Source organism: Sprattus sprattus (genome assembly GCF_963457725.1).
Source record: "Sprattus sprattus genome assembly, chromosome: 7".
NCBI lineage: Eukaryota > Metazoa > Chordata > Actinopteri > Clupeiformes > Clupeidae > Sprattus > Sprattus sprattus.
Genome location: NC_137926.1, coordinates 7,023,487 through 7,046,708, shown reverse-complemented (window position 1 = coordinate 7,046,708; position 23,222 = coordinate 7,023,487). Strand labels below are relative to the sequence as shown.

Here is a 23,222-nt window from a genome sequence, read left to right as displayed (position 1 = left end):
TTTGGAAAAAAAACGTTTTCAGGGATGGCTTCGGTATATTCAGACATCTTTCACAGTCGAGTTGATTAAAGTGGAAATAGTGATACTTTATTTTCTCGGAAAGGCTTTGCTTCAACAGCTGTTATTAAATAATTTAACGTTGAGTGAGGCTGCTCTTCTGAGGCCTTTGATGTGGAGACAGGGTGCTGACTGATGTCTTAAATACCCATGCGAGCCTGACATTTGTGCAGCCACACACACGAGAATGCATGCGCACACGCACACACACACACACACACACACACACACACACACACACAGACATAGACAAGCAGACACACACACACACACAAACACACACACACACACACACACATATACATAGACACGCAGACACACACACACACACAATTAAGACATGCTCAGCGAGCTGCCCCTCTCTGAGAGGGATATTAGCCCCAGTAACAGCATGGGCTCCATTGGCAGCGAGTGCGCCACTCTCTCCTCCTGCCTTCCCTCCCTGTCATAATCCAGAGAGAAGGAGACCTTTCCCAGCTGGTCCCCATCAGCCTCCTCCACACACCTGGGCCCAGTGTTGCCACCGTGACACCCCCACCGCCGCCGCCACCGCCACCGCCACCGCCGCCGCCAATCCCCAGTGACATGTCCCTTCATGTCCGTCTGGGCCTCTCACAGCTTGCTGGAGGAAGGATGCTCTTTATTACGCTGTCATCATTTGCAGCCCAGATGCTTACAGGAATCCTATTCTGAGTGTTGGGACATCCCCGAGCTGTCACCTAGTCAGTCATATCTCCATTAGCCATCTGTGTTGTGTTTGTTATTTGGACAGGTAGGATACCGAGGGAAGCAAATGATACATTTCAATATCCAAGATTGGTTTTTGGGAAGTCCTGGGACATGGAAAAAAGATTGAATTCGTCTTCAACAACAAAGAATTCCCATATTGTGTTATGTGGAAATCAGACTAATTACAGATCACAAAACTAATACACCAACTCAGCACTGCTGAGAATGCCTATTTAACTACACTAAGTTCCACTGTGACAGTGTCAATGCATTTTCACAGATATTGTAGTAGTGGATATAGTGGGAATTGGATATAGCAGGATATGGACTGTTTCACAGTTCATTTGTGCCAAAGAATATGTAAATAGTTAATCAGCACACACTGAACTTTGGTCCATGGCATGTTTGTGTTGCCTTGGTGAAGGACTCATCTCTATGTAGAGGAAATAACACCACCGCTCTCTTCAGCACACGTCACCTAGACACTATAATGTTATAATTATACGTAATACTGTTGCTATAATGAAATAATAGAAATAGAAATACATCACGTAACACATAAACAGTGAAATTAGGATTTTATGCGTTGAAAAAGGATAAGACCCTGTTTCAGGTTTTTTTTTTAGGAGAAAATGGCCAAAATCCAAGCATGATTAGACACCATGGAGGTGATTTCACAGGAGTGTGTCCCACTCAGTGGGAATCATCTGCCCAGTTTAAGACGAGCTGCCAGCTATTGATGGATCATTAGAGCTGTTTAAGTCAACCTGAAATACCAGCCTATAAAAAAACATGATCACTTTCTCAAAGCCACAAGGCAAACCAAATTGCCATCGATCACAGTTTATCTCCATTTAAGCATCAGGTTTACGTTGTTAAAGACCTCATTCCTCTCTTAAGATGGTCTCAGTTCCCTTAGCTCTCAGCTCCATAAAAGCATGAGGTTTATGTTGATGTTAAAGAGCTAATTCCTCTTAAGATGGTCGAATTTCCCTCAGCTTACTGACCCTCTGGTATTACTTCTAGGTAAACTTAATCACTGACACAAATTAAGATGTTGGAGATCCTATCGGGGACATTATTAATTAAATGCAAACCCTTTTAAAATTGAGGCTTCTGGGGTAAACAGTGGCAATGATCCTGATAGCAGCCTCATAAGAGTAACTCAATCCAATCAAACGGAATTGATTTTCTAGACAGAGGGATGGAGGTGTTTCTCCTACCATATTTCTATATTGCGTAACAAAGATTGAGGGACACAGACAGAGCAAGAATCAGAGAGAGAGAGGGGGGGGGGGGGGGTGAGAAGGAAAGAGAGCCAGAGAAAGAGAAAGTTGCCAGGAAGAAAAAAAGACAGAAGAGTAGCAAGGTGGTAACATAGCGACGGCCAGGTGGTACTCACAATAGGTTTTCCTGGTCAGCTCCTCCAGCACCTCGGGCTTCAGTTTGCTGTTGGACTTCCCCATGACTTTGGCAGCCCGCACGTCTGTCTATCTGTCTCTCTCTCTCTCTGTCTCTCTCTCTGTCTAAAACACTTCTCGTGTACCCACCTCTAGGGCCATTCTCTTTTCAGTTTTTTTTTTTTTTTTTTTAAAACAGGCAAGCACAGACAGTCCTGCCAAGTCCTGCTCCTCTTTCAGAGAGGGTGAGAAAACAAGAAGTAGAGGCGGAGAAGAAGAAGAAGAAAAAAAAAAGAACACAACAACTACCTTAGAAAGACAGAACAAAGAAAGAGTCGCGGAGGAGGAGAAATGTGATTGCTATGGCACTGATGCGCTGGATCGCTCCTTTTGTCCTCCAGGCGCGTGCTGAGCTGCCGAGAGAGCGAGAGGAGAGCGGGATGAGCTGTTATCCGTTCAGCCGTGTCCTCGCCCTCTTCCCTTCCCATGTGGCTCCGGGTCGTCAGACCCTCTGTGCGACGGAGCGCTGCGGGATCAGGGCTCCGGCCCGGGGGGGAACTCTCTCTCTCTCGTGCTCCTGAGGAGGAGGGGGGGGGGACTGCTGGTCGTGGTGAGGGTGGCGTGGGGGGAGCACTCCCATCTGTCTGGATCTGCCCGCTGGGGTAGGAAATTGGGGGCAATTGTGTCCCTGGCTGGCAGAGCGATATTGCGAGCTCCCTGCCCTGTCGTGCCACTGAGAGCGTGTGCTGTAGAACGTGCCTGTGTGGGTGGGTCTGTGTTGTGACCATGCAACGTGTTGATACCGTTGTCCTTGGCAACAGTAGCCACTCCTATTATGTTCTCTCTCCCTCTCTCTCTCTCTCCCTCTCTCTCTCTCTCTCTCTCTCTCCCTCTCTCTCTGTCTCTCTTTCTCCACTCACTTGGCTCTCTGTAGATATTATTTTCTCCTTGGCTGCGGCTGGACAAAAGGCTTAAATGCTTTAAGACGTTTAACACGTTTCAAAGCAGCAAGAGCTTAACCTCTGCGGTTCACAAGTCCCTTGGAGATTGTCTTCTTGCTCGAAAATGTATCATTTACTAGATGTACAAACACTGGGTGAATATCCACAAACCACTGAAAAAAAACGTCAAAAGAGACGCGTGAAAAGTCTCAGGCAGTCAGGCTTACCCTACAGGAAACCCTTTTTAAATGCAAAGCAGGACTCTGTGAACACTCCCTTGATAGACTCCCGAAGACGAATGAAGTAAAGTATATCTTTCTAAAACAGAACAGAAAAACAGACTGTTCTCAGATTAACCTAGGGGCTGTGTTAAGTCTACGTATTTTTTTCTGAGCATTTGTCTCTGTCTCTGTATTTTTTTAAATATAGTCCTTCTCCTTTGGCCTCAAAGTAATGCACTGAAGTCCTAAACCCCAAAGTTATTGCCGTGTCTTCACAAGAGGTGGTTAGACGCCATCCTACAGGTGATTAACAGCACCTCTCCCGAAATGCATTCTTATCAGCACTCCGAGACAGATGGAGGGGGAGCTGAAATAAAACAGAGTAGAGAGGAGATAACTGACCAGGGATCAGAGCTTCAAAACTCACCCGCAAAAAGCATTCATCTGAACCTTTATCTACCAGATTTAAAAGCACACCATCAGCAAACTGCAAACAAGCTTTAAAATAGTATTTTTTTTTCTGTGGATACTAAGGTGGACACAAAGACACACATACGATACATACGACACAGACGATAACGCCAGATGAACGTTTTCTTCTCCTCTGTGTGGAGGCATGCAGGTCTGTTATCGCTTCTGTTAGTATTCCTTGACATGTGTGAGCTTTTACGGAGAGAAATAAACGGAAAGCGAGGAAACGTTCCTGCTAAACGGCATTGCACTGGGGTTGAGAGCACAGGAGAGAGAGTGCAGCAGTGACCTGCCTCTCACACCCCAATAAGCTTCAGCACAGAGAGCCAAGAATGGGCATCAGCTCTGCATGAATAATACACCTGCGACAAACAAATAGCCACGCATATTAATCACACACACACATACACCAAAAAATTGTGACGCACACACACTTTCCAAAAAAGAGGGCATGGACTTTACCTTTAAAGTTGGGGGAAGCTATTCCGAAACTAAGCCAGACCAGTAGCCTGCAAAACAAACAAACAAACAAACAAATTAATTGAGGACAGAACACACCAAAGAGACCACAAAATGTCCCTGTATAATATCTGTGAAGATGCAACTTTCTGCTCTTTTACATTTATTCTATCTGAAACACTGATCCTCTGAATCCTTTAAACCTCTGCGAATAAATCAACTCACCCAAGATACATGCTTGTCAGTCTCTTCCTGAATAATCAAGCGAGCTGGTGTTCCCAGAATATCAATATTTTCTCTCTCTCAAGAGTTTTGTTTTGGAGTCAGGGCTTCTGAACGCAGAAGTTCATTCTCCAAACAACTTAAACAGTTTGTAAATCACTTTGAAAAGCTATGCATTTACACAAAATGACCCAATGTTTCTGCTTCTCTTCCACAGTCTGGTAAAGTAGGACTGCAATCTGTCTTCACTGGACCAGCTTCAGTAGTCTAGTCCCCACCAGAGCACAACCAAGAGAAAGTGCCGGCAAGGGATCAACGGAAAACAGTGTTTTATCCAGGTCATATGGGGACTTATGATTTCCTGGCAAATGAATGAGATGAAAATGGAGCACCCTTTTCAAGGTTATCACGGATCATCATTGAATAGTGCCCCAGCTTTCCAGCACCGCTAAAACAATTGCTCGCTCAGTAAGTCTAACAGGCATCAAATTATCTGTAGTGACGTCGTGACCATTCACGGAGCTGTGTAGGGATCAAGACAACACTCGTGTGCTGACACTTCATGGGAGATCATGTATTAAAACAAGACACGGGACATTTCAGAGTGAGGCTCGGTCATCCCTGAGCATGTTTCATGTCTGCGCTCACTACTGCCTGTGTATATTTAGAGACAAATGCTCGGCTAGTTGTCATTATTGACAACCTGTATCTCTGTCAGTCGGCCGCTGGGATGGTCCTGTGTTGGGCATCAGGCGCTCTGGTCAGTGGGAGGCCACCGCTATCTAATCAGGTCCTAGGCACCACAGAGGAGCCAATGCTAACCCTGTCTGACTGCATTATATTTAGTCATTTAGCAGGCGCTTTTATCTAAAGCGACTTACAAGGATTTATTTACATTTAACATCTACACTGATGGCACACTGCACATCAGAAGCAATTAGGGGTTCAGTGTCTTGCTCCAGGACCCTTCGAGTGAGGAATCGAACTAGCAACCTTCTGATTAGTTAATGACTTCTCTACCTCCTGTACCACTGTCGCCCCATACTGCAAATCACTGGCACACTCCTCGCTGAACTGCACGCTACAGGCATGGTGCAATTAGCACATTACGGGGAATGCACATTAACCGGGTAACACTATGAAAGTGGAGTCATTTAGGCTAATGCATTAAGGCAGCTTGTCCGGTCTTAAAATAGAGAAATAGATGATTATCTAGACGCCTTAAATAGAAAACAACATCAAAACAAAGGATTTCATTATGGGCAGTCTCTTCTAATGATATAATCTGAATGCCTAATTTACAAATGGGTTTATTAATGCATGAAAATTATGTGAATTCTAAAGTGCAAATTGTAACTAGTATTTGCCCACCCAAAAGAGGGTGAAAGGGTGGGAAAAGAGTTGGGGTCATGTGAGGATAAACAGAGAAGGGGGGAAGAGATTTTATTTGGGGAAAAAATATCGCAAGAAGAAGAAACTGAAACACCTGGACTAATTTGAATTTGTGTTGCCATCATATACATTTGTTGTTTTTTTTGTGTGCCAAATATTGCAAATTCATATTTTAATAATACTAATGATACTGTACATGCCATACATTTTCTGAAATGTATTTTTGGAAATTCATATAAAACAACTGAATATATTTAGCATAAAACACAGGTGTGAGACATCAATGGGATGGCACTTTAGCCAAACAACAAGGCACTTATCCCCACTCTGACAGTAAGGAGAGCTAAAGGGTTTAGTGTCTGGTTTATCGTTAGGAGCAGGCATGGTTTGGATTAGCAGTTGACTGACAGTGAAAGTCAAACATCAACAACGGCGTATATTGAATATTTTGTTAAATTAGTGAAAATGTGTCGACTGTAAACCAACTCCATGAACCAACTGCCTATATTTCCGTGTTGACCATCCTCTTGTGAGTAAAATATTCCAAATAAACGCAGTATATTTTATTGTTCTCTTTGAAAAGATTTAAAATGAAAAATGCATGAGAAGACGCAGTCACCCATCCGGCAGGTTCACAGCGGACAGCGTTAAGCTAGCATGTCATTAAAAGTGCATGGTGTCCTGCCCTCCCTGAAGCAACCGCGCACAGGGAGACAAACCTCCCAGACCACCGGTGTATGAAAATATAAAAAATAGCAGGCTATTAAGAAATTCTAATAAACACATGAATGAACCACTCAATAAATGCACCGATGCCAATGATACATTCCGTGTTTAAACATGTGTGCTGTTTACACCAGATAATTCGTGTTTTAAATACCCAAAATATAAATGAACTTTCCGCTGATAAACTTTACTTACATCTATCCGTAAAACACAGACACAGGTGAATGGCACTGTCCTGACTGCTCTTCTCAAATCGCCCTCTCGGATGCGAAGACCATGCGCTGAGGTTCACATGTCACCTGCCGCTCGGTCCAGACGATAATATACCTCGCGTGAGGCTCAGCAACGCTCCATCAGGAGAAGTTGCGCTAGAACACTGACATCATACGCTGAATACGTCCCTGTGAATCACTTGAACAGCACTTGTTCCTGCGGATCTTTTTGGGACCAAGTTCACCATTACCTCAATTTCTTCTCTCTTCCTCGCCCCTCTTCTCCGTCATCACCATCAGTAGCCTACGTACGTCTTGGTCAAGTTTATTCAGTTTCATTTCCCCACTACATTATGGACTGATTTGGAACGTTGATGACAAGCTATCTATTTCAAACCAGCCAATTATTCGTGCATTGTGCATATTTATTTCAAACTGAGCCCCGAGGTTCTGCTTAGTCCAGTTGGCAACCTTAATGATTTCACCCCTAAGGTGATCATCATAACCACGTCTATTTCGTGAAATTCATATCGCCTTTGAACTGGCATAAGAAAGGCAGCCCTTCGCAATGGCTATTTATAGACACAAACATTGTCTAACTTTCAGTCTTGTACTACATCAGCATCAAAGCCTTTGTAACGACAGGAACTGAAAATGTCCAATATCTTCCCCTTAGCCAAGAAACTTTTGTTTTAACAGCACAGTTAATAAATGTCACAAACTGCAATTAACCTCGTTTTAGATGCATGGGCTACACCACCCTAGGGCTCACACTGAAACCCTGACTGACTACGGAGGAAACTTCGCCGGGGCGGCCTGCATTAATTGCATGGTGTAGCCTTTCCTGGATGAGAGAATACTTTTTGAACAAATATTCTCTATTGATTGTAACTTCATTTTGGGACATGCACGGAGAGGCATTGATCCTTAACCTTACTTAACCTTAATTAACTCAAATCAAATCTAAATGCAACTGATCATAAGCTCTCAGAAAGAGGTAATAATCTTTTCTCCACAGTAGCTATCAATCTCATGACATCGCTCCTGTCCTGTGCAGCATATTCTTGACATAAATGAAGTCAACCTCAATTAAGGAGTGTTCAAATTAACTTTATGCATTAAAGACATTTTCATCACTGTTCCCAAAATCACCATCTTCAACGTCTCAGTCATCACTCTGGGAAAAATAATAATTAAATAAAACATAAAAAAACATGTGCAGTATATACAAAAACAACAACTGTACATCCGTATTTTGACCTGAACAACAGCGTCCATTTCCTTTGCTTAGTTCTATATCCTTTTTTGAACTTATTAATACTCCAGTGCAAAATGCCCAAGACCTCCATTTCGGCAGAAAACATCAAAAGGAGTATTGATGTGGCCTGTTGCCGTGCCATACATTCAGTGTTCTCTTACTCAAAAGACCAAAAATAATGTAACAACTGCAGTACCTAATACTGAATAAATAGCGTTATCAACCCCACTCTAGGATCTGCAAATTAGGCAGCTTACTTCAAGCAATGAAAATGCTTTCTTTTGCACGGAAATACTGTTAAAAATCATAGGTATGTTACAAACAATCAGAGGCCCATTTAAATTATCTGTAAACTTTTTCTCAAAGGAATCAAGATTGAATCCATCAGAGTAGAACGATCAATATTCATTTTAACAGAGCCATCAAAAACAGCAGTGTAATAATGTTCACAAGCTCATAAAAATAAAGGAAATATTAGTCCCTCTGACATGAAGAGTGAGACGTTTCACTTTAACATGGAATGACCTACCTGGCCAATCTAAGAAGCAAAACATTTCCTATAAGAACTCACCCTGCCTTATACCTCACCTCTTCATCAGAGACATACATAGAGATATATAAATCTGCACAGTAAGCACTCTGACGCACCTGTTGTGTGCCAATACCACACCTGAATCCAAAGAGCTCACTAAAGAGACTCAACAGGTCATTTTCTTGCTTAATCTCTTACGAGAGCGTGGATGAAATTAAAAGTAAGAAAATAATTCAAGAAAAACAAAACTTCACTCAATTACAGTATCAATGGCACAGCTTACTGGGCGTGTCTGTCTATACGCACATCTGAGATACATTTGCAAAAAACTAAAATGGTGGGGAAGGAAAATAAACACAACAAAACATCAGTACATGAGAAAGCACCAAAGCATATCTGTTGTAACTACAGTGCCACTTTAAAGTATGTGAACCCCTTGACCACTTAGGAGTTTTCTGTTGTTTTACCATGATTTTTCTTTTTTTTCATCACCAATTTTCCATAGAAGGAATGTCAGGTTTATGTTTATCATTTGCATGTACTTTTTTTAGAGGGAATTGTTTGAGTAGCCAAAAGACTACATGAAACATGGAATTAGTCCATTTCAAAAGTAAGTGAACCCCCAGCTGAATTGGTAAAGTCAAGCAGGTAACAGATTCAGTGAAATTTATTTGGGTGCTTAATTAGTCAATTAAGCAAACCGATCATCTGAGACATCCTTAGGGAAAGGTTTGGGCAACACAGATTAAAAGAGGGAGGAAACCAACCAAACTACTGTAGTGCCAAGGTGTACCCACACAGATCAACAATGCCGAAAGGAAACGAGATATCCGAGAACATCAGGAAGAAGGTTCTGACAGCCCATCAGTCTTGGGAAAGCTATAAGACCATCTCCAAAAGATTCCAGCTCCATCCATCCATCCAAGACAAATAATTTAGAAATGGAGGGCATTCAACATGACCGCATCTCTGCCTAGAAGTGGACGCCCATCAAGACCATCACCAAGAAGCACCAGAAGAAGAATAAATCAGGTAAAAGTCAACCCACACATCACCTCTAAAGAGTTTCAGACCTCTCTGGCAGCATCTGGGGTAAATGTACATGGGTCTACAATCAGACGAAAATTTAATAGACATGACATTCATGATCGGGTTGCTAGAAGGAAGCCTCTGCTCTCAAGAAAGAACAAAACTGCCCTTTTCAACTTTGCCCGAGAGCACTTGGATAAACCAGAGGCCTTCTTGAAGTCCCTTCTTTAAACAGATGAGTCCGAGATAGAATTATTTTGTCACGATCAAAACCAACAATTTTCGTCTGATTGTAGACCCATGCACATTTACCCCAGATGCTGCCAGAGAGGTCCGAAACTCTTTAGAGGTGATGTGTGGGTTGACTTTTACCTGATTTATTCTTCTTCTGGTGCTTCTTGGTGATGGTCTTGATGGGCGTCCACTTCTAGGCAGAGATGCGGTCATGTTGAATGCCCTCCATTTCAAAATGATTTGTCTTGGATGGATGGATGGAGCTGGAATCTTTTGGAGATGGTCTTATAGCTTTCCCAAGACTGATGGGCTGTCAGTACCTTCTTCCTGATGTTCTCGGATATCTCGTTTCCTCTCGGCATTGTTGATCTGTGTGGGTACACCTTGGCACTACAGTAGTTTGGTTGGTTTCCTCTCTCTTTTAATCTGTGTTGCCCAAACCTTTCCCTAAGGATGTCTCAGATGATCGGTTTGCTCAATTGACTAATTATTCACCCAAATAAGTTTCACTGAATCTGTTACCTGCTTGACTTTATCAATTCAGCTGGGGGTTCACTTACTTTTGAAATGGACTAATTCCATGTTTCATGTAGTTTTTCAGCTTCTCAAACAATTTCCTCTAAACAAGTACATGCAAATGATAAACATAAACCTGACATTTCATCTATGGAAAATTGGTGATAAAAAAATGAAAAATCATGGTAAAACAACAGAAAACGCTTAAGTGCTCAAGGGGTTCACATACTTTCAAGTGGCACTGTATAATGACAACTGTGTGGAAGATTAGTGTATACTCAGATCTCTGTGGTCTACCCCCTTTACATAGAGAAACTGTACAGGAGCGCTGGGATTAAACGGCCACAACTGCCATGTTTTAAGACAAGGGAACTGGAGGAGTCCACTGAGAGGTATGGGGGTACGGGGAGCGGAGAGAGAGAGAGAGCCCTGATCCAGGAGTGTCCCAACACAACTTCTGGATGTTTCTGGACCTTCTAAAAGGGCAAAGGGTCCAGAAACATCCTGTTTCACTGAGAACTTCTGGATGTTTCTGGACCTTCTAAAAGGGCAAAGGGTCCAGAAACATCCTGTTTCACTGAGAGATCCCATCATGCCATGCTCTCAGTCTCTTCTGACGGTCCATTGGAGATCTTCTTCACCTTTTTGACGCCTTCTCCCATAGCGTTCGATGTAGTTACCCTGTCAGGATAAAAAAAATTCAATTATATTTCTCCACGCACCTTTTTTCATATTGCCATTAAGAGGTTCATGAGACCAGACATGGTGTTGTATTCTGAATGTGAGAGCATTGTTTACTTTATTGAGTTAACAATTATCTTTGAGGACGCGATTGAGGAAACATTTGAAAGAAAGAAGCAGTATGCTTAACTGGTAGCGGAAGCATCGCAACAAGGTTGGCAAGCACAAGCCAGACCCGAGGTAGAGGCTTTATAGCTAAATCAACCACAACACCGTTGTCGGAATTTGGCTTTCGAGGCCAGTCACTCAAAGGAGCTTTAAAGGAGTTGTCTGAGGCTGCTGAAAAAGCCAGCCAGTGGCTGTACCTGAGACATTAGCAGACTACTTTGGGTTGTGGATTAACCTGAAACAAAAACTACTTTACGGGAAATCTTGTCGAGGTCTATATTCGGTGTATTTGTTGTCGGGGGGGGAAAGAAAAAGGAAAAAAAGGCCATTTGCACTCAACATTTCTCTTGGGCGCTCTTCCCTGAAGCCAAATCTTCTTCACCAATTCATCACCGCTGTTAAGCCTTCTGTAGGCGTCATGGGCCTTATTCAAACTTTATGAAAGCTAACGAAACCTTAACATTAATCCTTTGTTTAGTTAAGCCACGGTGAACTACCTGCACTAAAAACGCTTCTCCTCAGCTCATGGATTTTCACTTTGTGCCTCTTCATTTTTAAACAGCTTCTTTCTCCCCCACCAAGTTTCACTCAAGAGCCAAAAGTGGAGGGAAAAGTAGGTTTCCATTCAGGATGATGGATGGAGAGTGGGGGGAAAAAAAGCGAGAACAGGAAAAAAAACAGGGCCGAGCACATGGAGGGGGGTAGAGAGAGAGAGAGAGAGAGAGAGAGAGAGAGAAAGAAAGAGAGAGAGGGGGAAGAGAGAGAGGGGGAAAGAGGAGTGGAATGAGGACACATGGTGCCACTGGGCTATTTCTGGAAGAGTGGGACAGCAGGCAGGAGAGAGGCGCAACGCCTGAGGGTAGATGATTGGGGGGGGGGGGGGGGGGGGGTAGATGGTGTGCTTGTGTGAGTGTGTGTGTGTGGTGGGGGGTAGATGGTGTGTGTGTGTGAGCGTGTGTGTGTGTGTGTGTGTGTGTGGGGGGGGTAGATGGTGGGGGCAGGTCAAGGCAGAACACACAATTCAGGTGGCTAGCGTACGAGAGTGATGTGCGACGAAGTGTGACCCCCAAAGGAAGAAGAAAGAAATGGGAGAGGATGCGGCAGGGGAAATGAGGACAAAAGTTTTGTGGCAGAGGTGACGTTGATGAAGCATCTCAGGGATCTGGTGACCATGCTAAAAACAGAACCTAAAAAGCGCGGAGTTTGTGTGTGGGTGTGTGTGCGTGCGTGTGTGGTTGTCTGTTTGTGTGTGTGTGTGTGTGTGTCTGTTTGTGTGTGCGTGGCTGGCGATCATGGAGAGAGGAGGTAGTCAAGTGGAACCACAAGGCTGAAATATTACAGGAACACAGAGCAGGTGCAGCCCACAGTCTGGGAAGCTTGTGGCTCTACGTCCCTAAGGACCTCTGGGCACCACGCTGAAGCAGGAAGTCCAGCTCTAAGAACCCCTGGGACCAACACTACAGCAGGCCAGGTAGTGGCCCTACGTCCAGCCCTAAAGACCCCTGGGCACCACACTACAGCAGGCCAGGTAGTGGCCCTACGTCCAGCCCTAAAGACCCCTGGGCACCACTCTACAGCAGGCCAGGTAGTGGCTCGACGTCCATCCCTAAGGACCCCTGGGACCAACACTACAGCAGGCCAGGTAGTGGCCCTACGTCCAGCCCTAAAGACCCCTGGGCACCACACTACAGCAGGCCAGGTAGTGGCTCGACGTCCAGCCCTAAGGACCCCTGGGACCAACACTACAGCAGGCCAGGTAGTGGCTCGACGTCCAGCCCTAAGGACCCCTGGGACCAACACTACAGCAGGCCAGGTAGTGGCCCTACGTCCAGCCCTAAGGACCCCTGGGACCCACCCTACAGCAGGCCAGGTAGTGGGAGCACTGCTTGGGACTGGGGATGAATGTTTATCCATTATCAAACAGAAAAACTGCCTGATGATAACATTATTTTTGACTTACAGTATGTTTTTATACTGAAATGATGAATTTATGATTTGGAGTAGACGCAGCCATTTTGTACTAGCCACTTGCTATACATAGACTCATTCTCATGTGTACATGTTTCTCTCTGTAAGGATTATATCCCCTAAATTCCGAAAAGGCTTGAAAGGTCTTCCAATACAGACAGTTGTCAAGTGCAGTTACAACCAGTAGGAGTTCTGATGAAGGGAAAAACTGGGTCTTTGACATAGTACATGCAGTTAAACATATGCATGTGTGTGTGTGTATGTATATGTGTGTGCGTGTGTGTGTGCGTGTGTCTATAGCCTCTTACCCATCAGTGTGTGTGGTGTTTGTGTGTGTGTGTGTGTGTGTAGCCTCTTACACATCATCCATCTCCAGGTCCTCTTCATCCTCCACAGACAGGAGCAGGTAGGGGTTATAGGAGGCGGGGCGGAACTTGTGACCCGTGAGGAAGAAGAAGGTCAGAGTGGCCAACTCATCCAGCAGCTGCAGAACACACACACACACACACACACACACACACACACAGACACAGACACAGACACACACACACACAATCACCATTCATTAAATAAGTTATGAGAAAGATGAGCATTAAATTCCAAGCTACCCATTTCAACTGAGACAGGCCTTACCTGGTACAGCCATTTCCACTGGAAGGGCACTATGATTTTGATGAGAATGGCAATTATGCGCGTGAAATAAATGTAGCACACAATCTAAGAAATAAAAAAGAGAGGAAATGTCAGGCAATTTCATACCTACTGCGAAAAGATATGCATTTAATTGATTCAGTAGCCTGGCGACGGACATCTAAACCATGTCTCACCACCAAAAGCAACGGTTTATATGACTGATGTCTTCAGCATTTTAATGTGTTGCCCAGTGTACTCTTGTTTTATGCAACATTTTATAATCCACAAGACAATTTATTAACCTATATCATATAAGACAAGTAACCGGAAAGATGCATTCAGCATACTAGTCTGTTGGTGAAATATGGCCTGACGTTGATATTTATCACAGAGTGATTTTAAGTGGCTTCTAAATGGGTTGCTTGACGCCAGTTGTAAGCCCCTGAGCTGTGAGCAGTGAATGACTGAGATGTTTCATTAAGTTCGAAAACCAAAACAAACTGAAAAAACCCAACCCAGTTTAATACATTAGAGCGTAATTTTACATTAGAGGGGAAACTGAGGTTGAGGTTTTAACATATCCTGAGACCATAAAGTCTCAATTATCTTCAAATAAATGGACAATCTAAATATGTGTGGTCTCTTTTCCTAGTTTTACTATTGCAGCACTAACACAACCACAACCACTTAAAAAAATAAACACACCCACACCCACACACACACCCACACGAGTGTATCTGGTACTCACCATCACATAATAGTGTCTAAAGAGCTTCAGCTGGGCCAGATTGATAGCAGCTGCAAAGACAAAAACAACAACACAAGCCTTTAAAGTAACCGTGTTTAAATTAAGCATACTTCTGTGGTCGGTCTGTTGGGAAAGAAACAAGCTTCCTTCTGTCGAGCATCAGCATCACATTGGGCCGTTATTATAATGGCCCGTTAGCAGCTAGCTCATTAACATCCCGTTAGCAGTTAGCCCATTAGCATCCCAGCTGGTCCAACACTGTAAGCCAGTGCTGAGTCATAGCAGACACCCATCACTACGACCTTCAGTGCCACCTCTCCTCACTGGGACACTGGCTTTGCTTTTCACACACAGATCCACAATACAGCCGAACAAATCTAACTTAGCTTTTTAGACAGACTAAGGTATACAACCAAACAATACTAGCTTGGCTTTTTACACAAACTAAGGTATACAACCAAACAAATCTAGCTTGTTGTAACCATGAATATATCACTACAGTGACAGACTTACAAAGCTATTCTAAAGAAGATGTTACTACGATGACAAGCTAATAAAGTTATTCTAGGAAAAATAAAAAGAAGCTTCATGCTTGAAAATAGCTCTTGGCAGCAAACATGGACCCAGTGGGCCTGCCTCTTCTAATGCAGCACTCATTTAAAGTCTGCACCACGCTAGCGGGAATTCATTGTCAAAGTTCACTGTCAAAATACCTCCAGGAGAGACATGGAGTTGTTTTTCCTGTCTTTCATTAAAGAGTGTGGTCTTTCCATTTGAGAGCATTATTTATTCATTTCACGCTCAGATTTTGTGTTGTTCTCCCTCCAAACCTGCCCTCTCTCTGCCCCCCCCCCCCCCCCCCCCCCCTCCCTGCCCCCCCCCCCCCCCCCCCCCCCCCCCCCTCCCTTGTGCTCGCCTCCTGCTCAAGGGTTTGTCTGCACTCAGATATACTGTTGCTTGCACACATGTCCTGTGCTTCAGTGTGAGTCTTCCTCCTCCCACTCAGATATACTGTTGCTTGCACACATGTCCTGTGCTTCAGTTTGAGTCTTTCTCCTCTCACTCAGATATACTAACCCAAAGGACAACGGATGAAAACTAGCTAATTCTGGTGCATTTACATTTTCTGGGAAATGTTTATCAAAGTACACCGTCCCTTTTTAAATAAATGCATGAATAAAAATGAATAAATAAATAATCTGCATTTCCAATTATATATTTTATTTCTATTCCATTCTTATGCACATCAATGGAATCGTGTAAACATTCCACTGAATGATGTCATAAAGGTGACCAGGCAACATGATGATGTCACAGAAAGTCTATGAATTACTCCAATGCATGTTGGAATTCTACTTCAGTGTGTACTGAGACAGCATAGAAAGTGGTTGATATATGAGATAATGGGATTTTTGGCATTTTTGATGTGCTTGTGCTGCTTTAGAGCAGCCAAGCAGGACAATGATATCGATAAATCGAGACGACGGGCCCTCCGAAAACTGAAAGTTGAAGAATTGAAAAGAGAACTGGAAGTTTTGGGAGTTCCACTCAATGATGACGGAAAAACAAAAAAGAGCAAAAAAAAGCTGAAGAGGGAACTCCGGAAACTCCTCATAGAGGAACTCAGGAGAGTTGACCTGGGGATGGCACTTAAAGATGTGGCCATTAAGGTCCCTATGGTATCAGAAGTGGACTCGTCAGTAAAGACAAAAAGCAATGACACTGAGAAGGGAAAGAAAGAAGGGAAACACGGACAACTGGATGATTTGGATAATCAAGAAACTGAGCATGCAAGAACACACCAGCAGACAACTGAAGTCCAGGCCCTTCTGAATGACCTTCCGGTTGAGGTGGATACTTCTGCAGGTGTGTATAAGCTCTAATCATATATTCCCATATTTGAATGCCCTTTTCTAGTAGTATCTGAATAATCCTCCATGAATTTCTGTGCTGCAGATCAGAAAACAGAGCAGGAAAGTGTACCAAACCAGGGTTCACTTGAAGCCCAGGCCCACCTTCTGGATGAGGTGGACACTTCTGCAAGTGAGTATGATCTTAAAACAGACACTACAACATTTGATTATGTTTTCCAGTATTGTTTAAATAAACTGCGCGGGATATTTCTGTGCTGTAGATGTGCGGAAAACTGAGCTGAAGGGAGAGAACAAGGATGGGACAGTGGTAATACACGTTGTGCTTCAGGACGCTCTGGATCATGTGGACCCAGCTCTAAGTGAGAATAAGTCTAGTCATTTTAATAACAGAATAAATATCAAGGAAGTGTACTGATTCATGCATGTTATTTCTTCCACGTCTGACTCTGGTATGTGCTGAACACCTAATTGAAGAACCAGCGGTGGACAAAATGGCAAAGGATGGTATGTAGTAGAGAATTTTTTACAGTAGAACAGGTTGATTGAAATACAAAATACCCTTTCTATTTTTTTATGACTAAATATCCAGTACAATGTACAGATGACGAGAGTATAGCCGAATATTATCGCAACAAGAAGAAGAAGAAGACCAGGAGGGGTACTACGGACAGGGGAACGAAAGGTGAGGGGAACTTAAAATGGCTGATGAGAGAGCGCACCATAAGTTGAAGTTGCTTAGCTGGGTTTTAATGAAACGTTCTCCGTATATTTAGCCTCAGACTCAGCATCCATTCAGACTGAAGTGAATGAGGAGGTGATAGGTGAGTTCAAACCTGTGCTTATGGATAGCCTGGACAAGGTGGACGGCACTCTGAGTGAGTATGAGTATAGATAGAGAACAAAAGCACATTTCAAAATGCAGCCAAACTGTTCAGTAGACTACTGGTTTTAACAAAGAAGCAGCGGTGGACAAAATGGCGAAGGATGGTATGTAGTAGATCATTATTTACAGTAGAACAGGTTGATTGAAATACAAAATACCCTTTTGATTTTTTCATGACTAAATATCCAGTACAATGTACAACAGTACAACTCCCTGACGGTAGTTACGTTAGTTATGAGATTTTGCATGTAGCTTACGCATGTCACAGACAGACACACAGAGATTTCTCTACACTGACGTCTGCTAACACTACAGAATGCATAATTCCTACGGGCACTGCACTAGTTTTTTTAATAAACTGAGTGGCATATTTTTGATGCAGATCTGTCCAAAGAGGTAAAGGGACAGGTAAGGGATGTGGCAGAAGCACTCAGGACTGTGGTGGATAACGGGGATTCGGCTATAAGTAAGTATGAGGGCCAAACACACTCAAACATACTCCTAGCATACTCCTAGATGTAACCAATCCCATATTGATCCCTCTTTCATATGTTGACCTTTAGATATAACAAGAACGCAGGAGGGAGGTGAAGAGGAGGTCACGGCCGAGCTGAACCATGTTTTGGATCAGTTGGACTACAGGACTCAAAGTGAGTATAAGGCCAAAAATGATTTCAACAAGGTTGCCAGTAGTGCTTACAATGAACCACCTTGCTGACTTTAAACTACAGATCTGGAAACAGAGCTGGAAAAAAACAAGGAAAAAAGGCGGTGCTTAACAGCATGCTCAATAAGGCTGATGCTACTTCGTATACATGTGGCTGTGCCTGTGCCATCCCTTACTGATGCTGATGAACCATTTTCATTCAACATAAAATATCTGTGCATTTCCAATAATAACATTACATTCAAAACAGCAGACGAAGACACTGCTAGAAAGGAGGAGGTGAAGAAAGTACAAGTGGCTTTGGATGTGGCATTAGCAGCCATGAAAACACAGGGTACGTAGAGGATGAGATGTCACTCATTCGCATATATGTTTTGCTTTTAGATTGCTTGTAATAAAATACCATGCTTGTTTGAAATTATAGATCTGAAAAGACAGAAGGAAAAAGAGAAAAATAAGGAAGCCATACAGACTTTGATTCAGAGTATGCGTCTTCAGATTGATGCTTTTTCAAGTGAGTATGAGCAGAGCAGTTCAAGAAAGGAAAATCTCATATACAGAGAAGTAGGTTCAGGGAAATACTGTAGTTTTACACCACAATTTCTGTTCTGTACAGATGCAGAGCACAACAGAAATTAAATAACAAAGACCAGGAGAGGAGAGGAAAAAGAGGCAAGGGACAACAACGCACCCATCCATTCAGCAGAGGGGAAGGACAGACAAAGAAAACTATGCCAATAAAACCTTCGATAAAAATGATTAAATAAAATGTATGAGCAAATACATATCAAAGTCTATTGTTTACTACTTCTAATCCTTACTGTTTCTTCCTTGCTAATATACAGTAAGGGAATTCTGGAATAAGGCTGCAAAGATAAAGATAAATGTTCAAATGTTTACTATCCAACATTAGTAGCCTACTGTCACTTTGCCACATGAATAGGGCTTATAAAACAGAACACCACGGTAAGTAGGCTATGTGACTACACTACATCTCTTAGTTATATCAGCCTTTGGTAAACGTTCAGTGCCCGGATACATGTGTCCCGATACACTGTTGCTTGCACACATGTCCTGTGCTTCAGTGTGAGTCTTCCTCCTCCCACTCAGATATACTGTTGCTTGCACACATGTCCTGTGCTTCAGTTTGAGTCTTTCTCCTCTCACTCAGCAGCACTGGCTCCTTCTGTGAGCTCACGAGCAGTCTCTCAGAGATGATATAATAAGGGAAGAGCCGAATCACACTGAAGGGCTTGCAGTTCGCAAGTTTTGCAAAAAACATGTGTGAAATGACAGCCAATTAAGAGGTCCATCTGAGATGTAACTGATAACTCCGACAGCTCTTGGAGCAAAATTCTTGCTCTCTGACTCTTTCTCCTCTCAATCAGCAGCACAGGCTCCTTCTGTGGGCTCACCAAACATCTGCTCACAGATATCTGCCATCTCTCTCGGATTGTTTACATTTACATTTACATTTAGTCATTTAGCAGACGCTTTTATCCAAAGCGACTTACAAGGATGTACTGTATACTATTTTACACTGATGGCACACTGCACATCAGGAGCAATAAGGGGTTCAGTGTCTTGCTCAAGGACACTTTGACAGGAACTAGCACCCTTCTGATTACTAACCAACTTCTCTACCTCCTGTACCACTGTCCCTGCCCCTATTGTTGCAAAATGACCTTATCAAAATTCACCAACAAAATAGAATGCCAGGTACGGTTGGGTATTACTGTAGCAGAATTATTTGCAAATGGGTGTGGAGAGTTGTGTAAATATATCTCAATCTGTGTAATCAAATTTGCAATGGAGGCTCTAAATATGTAATGAGATTTGCAAATGTGAACAGGAATCTGCAAATGTGTATTCAGAATCTGTGTGTACATAATCAGATTTGTAAACGTGTAAAATAATAATCTCTAAATGTGTAATGAGATTTTGCGAATGTATTGAGATTTGTACACGTTTAGACACATTTGTAAATGCATGCGTAGATCTGTGAATGTGTAGACACATTTGTAAATGCATGCGTAGATCTGTGAATGTGTAGACAAATCTTTAAATGTGTGCATAGATCTGTGAATGTGTAGACAATTCTTAAAATGAGTGCATAGATCTGTGAATGTGTAGACAAATCTTTAAATGTGTGCATATATCTGTGAATGTGTAGAAAAATCTTTAAATGTGTGCATAGATCTGTGAATGTGTAGACAAATCTTTAAATGTGTGCATATATCTGTGAATGTGTAGAAAAATCTTTAAATGTGTGCATAGATCTGTGAATGTGTAGAGAATTCTTAAAATGAGTGCATAGATCTGTGAATGTGTAGACAAATCTTAAAATGAGTGCATAGATCTGTGAATGTGTACCCAAATCTTTAAATGTGTGCATAGATCTGTGAATGTGTAGACACATCTTTAAATGCCTACAGAAGTGGAAGTATTTAGCTCCAAGAGCTGTCAGAGTTATCAGTTACATCTCAGATGGGCCTCTCAATTGGCCGTCATTTCACACGTCCCTTTTTAAATAAATGCATAAATAAAAATAAATAAATAAATAATCTGTGCATTTCCAATTATATATTTTATTTCTATTCCATTCTTATGCACATCAATGGAATCGTGTAAACATTCCACTGAATGATGTCATAAAGGTGACCAGGCAACATGATGATGTCACAGAAAGTCTATGAATTACTCCAATGCATGTTGGAATTCTACTTCAGTGTGTACTGAGACAGCATAGAAAGTGGTTGATATATGAGATAATGGGATTTTTGGCATTTTTGATGTGCTTGTGCTGCTTTAGAGCAGCCAAGCAGGACAATGATATCGATAAATCGAGACGACGGGCCCTCCGAAAACTGAAAGTTGAAGACTTGCAAAGAGAACTTGAAGTTTTGGGAGTTCCATTTAATGATGACGGAAAAACAAAAAAGAGCAAAAAAAAGCTGAAGAGGGAACTCAGGAAACTCCTCGTAGAGGAATTCAGGAGAGTTGACCTGGGGATGGCACTTAAGGAAGTACCATCTGGGGCCATTAAGGTCCCTATGGTATCAGAAGTGGACTCGTCAGTAAAGACAAAAAGCAATGACACTGAGAAGGGAAAGAAAGAAGGGAAACACGGACATCTGGATGATTTGGATAATCAGGAAACGGAGCATGCAAGAACACACCAGCAGACAACTGAAGTCCAGGCCCTTCTGAATGACCTTCCAGTTGAGGTGGATACTTCTGCAGGTGTGTATAAGCTCTAATCATATATTCCCATATTTGAATGCCCTTTTCTAGTATTATCTGAATAATCCTCCATGAATTTCTGTGCTGCAGATCAGAAAACAGAGCAGGAAAGTGTACCAAACCAGGGTTCACTTGAAGCCCAGGCCCACCTTCTGGATGAGGTGGACACTTCTGCAAGTGAGTATGATCTTAAAACAGACACTACAACATTTGATTATGTTTTCCAGTATTGTTTAAATAAACTGCGCGGGATATTTCTGTGCTGTAGATGTGCGGAAAACTGAGCTGAAGGGAGAGAACAAGGATGGGACAGTGGTAATACACGTTGTGCTTCAGGACGCTCTGGATCATGTGGACCCAGCTCTAAGTGAGAATAAGTCTAGTCATTTTAATAACAGAATAAATATCAAGGAAGTGTACTGATTCATGCATGTTATTTCTTCCACGTCTGACTCTGGTATGTGCTGAACACCTAATTGAAGAACCAGCGGTGGACAAAATGGCAAAGGATGGTATGTAGTAGAGAATTATTTACAGTAGAACAGGTTGATTGAAATACAAAATACCCTTTCTATTTTTTTATGACTAAATATCCAGTACAATGTACAGATGACGAGAGTATAGCCGAATATTATCGCAATAAGAAGAAGAAGAAGACCAGGAGGGGTACTACGGACAGGGGAACGAAAGGTGAGGGGAACTTAAAATGGCTGATGAGAGAGCGCACCATAAGTTAAACATTGAAGTTGCTTAGCTGGGTTTTAATGAAACGTTCTCCGTATATTTAGCCTCAGACTCAGCATCCATTCAGACTGTAGTGAATGAGGAGGTGATAGGTGAGTTCAAACCTGTGCTTATGGATAGCCTGGACAAGGTGGACGGCACTCTGAGTGAGTATGAGTATAGATAGAGAACAAAAGCACATTTCAAAATGCAGCCAAACTGTTCAGTAGACTACTGGTTTTAACAAAGAAGCAGCGGTGGACAAAATGGCGAAGGACGGTATGTAGTAGATCATTATTTACAGTAGAACAGGTTGATTGAAATACAAAAATACCCTTTTGATTTTTTCATGACTAAATATCCAGTACAATGTACAACAGTACAACTCCCTGACGGTAGTTACGTTAGTTATGAGATTTCGCATGTAGCTTACGCATGTCACAGACAGACACACAGAGATTTCTCTACACCGACGTCTGCTAACACTACAGAATGCATAATTCCTACGGGCACTGCACTAGTTGTTTTAATAAACTGAGTGGCATATTTTTGATGCAGATCTGTCCAAAGAGGTAAAGGGACAGGTAAGGGATGTGGCACTCAGGACTGTGGTGGATAACGGGGATTCGGCTATAAGTAAGTATGAGGGCCAAACACACTCAAACATACTCCTAGCATACTCCTAGATGTAACCAATCCCATATTGATCCCTCTTTCATATGTTGACCTTTAGATATAACAAGAACGCAGGAGGGAGGTGAAGAGGAGGTCACGGCCGAGCTGAACCATGTTTTGGATCAGTTGGACTACAGGACTCAAAGTGAGTATAAGGCCAAAAATGATTTCAACAAGGTTGCCAGTAGTGCTTACAATGAACCACCTTGCTGACTTTAAACTACAGATCTGGAAACAGAGCTGGAAAAAAACAAGGAAAAAAGGCGGTGCTTAACAGCATGCTCAATAAGGCTGATGCTACTTCGTATACATGTGGCTGTGCCTGTGCCATCCCTTACTGATGCTGATGAACCATTTTCATTCAACATAAAATATCGGTGCATTTCCAATAATAACATTACATTCAAAACAGCAGACGAAGACACTGCTAGAAAGGAGGAGGTGAAGAAAGTACAAGTGGCTTTGGATGTGGCATTAGCAGCCATGAAAACACAGGGTACGTAGAGGATGTGATGTCACTCATTCGCATATATGTTTTGCTTTTAGATTGCTTGTAATAA

The 23,222-nt window shown here is 42.6% G+C and overlaps 2 protein-coding genes across 3 annotated transcripts in view; both read right to left on the bottom strand.

Annotated features, from left to right (window-relative positions):
• ncs1a (neuronal calcium sensor 1a) overlaps nt 1–2,252 on the bottom strand; it is a gene marked incomplete at its 5' end in the record, with an annotated part of 17,749 nt that extends 15,497 nt beyond the window's left edge. The window contains one exon of the mRNA XM_080841612.1: nt 2,189–2,252. Coding sequence (XP_080697738.1) covers nt 2,189–2,252 — 64 coding nt within the window. The remainder of the gene's footprint in view (nt 1–2,188) is intronic.
• Nucleotides 2,253–10,665: 8,413 nt separating this feature from the next.
• The window catches only part of gpr107 (G protein-coupled receptor 107), a gene marked incomplete at its 3' end in the record, with an annotated part of 38,548 nt that continues 25,991 nt past the window's right edge, over nt 10,666–23,222 (bottom strand). Inside the window, exons 15-18 of one of the 2 annotated variants that reach the window (XM_080842967.1) lie at nt 14,598–14,647; nt 13,850–13,933; nt 13,576–13,700; nt 10,666–11,080 (exon numbers count right to left, since the gene is read on the bottom strand). In XM_080842967.1, coding sequence (XP_080699093.1) covers nt 10,990–11,080; nt 13,576–13,700; nt 13,850–13,933; nt 14,598–14,647 — 350 coding nt within the window. Of the gene's footprint in view, nt 11,081–13,571; nt 13,701–13,849; nt 13,934–14,597; nt 14,648–23,222 lie in introns of those variants that run through there. The other variant, XM_080842968.1, reaches the window with a different exon arrangement.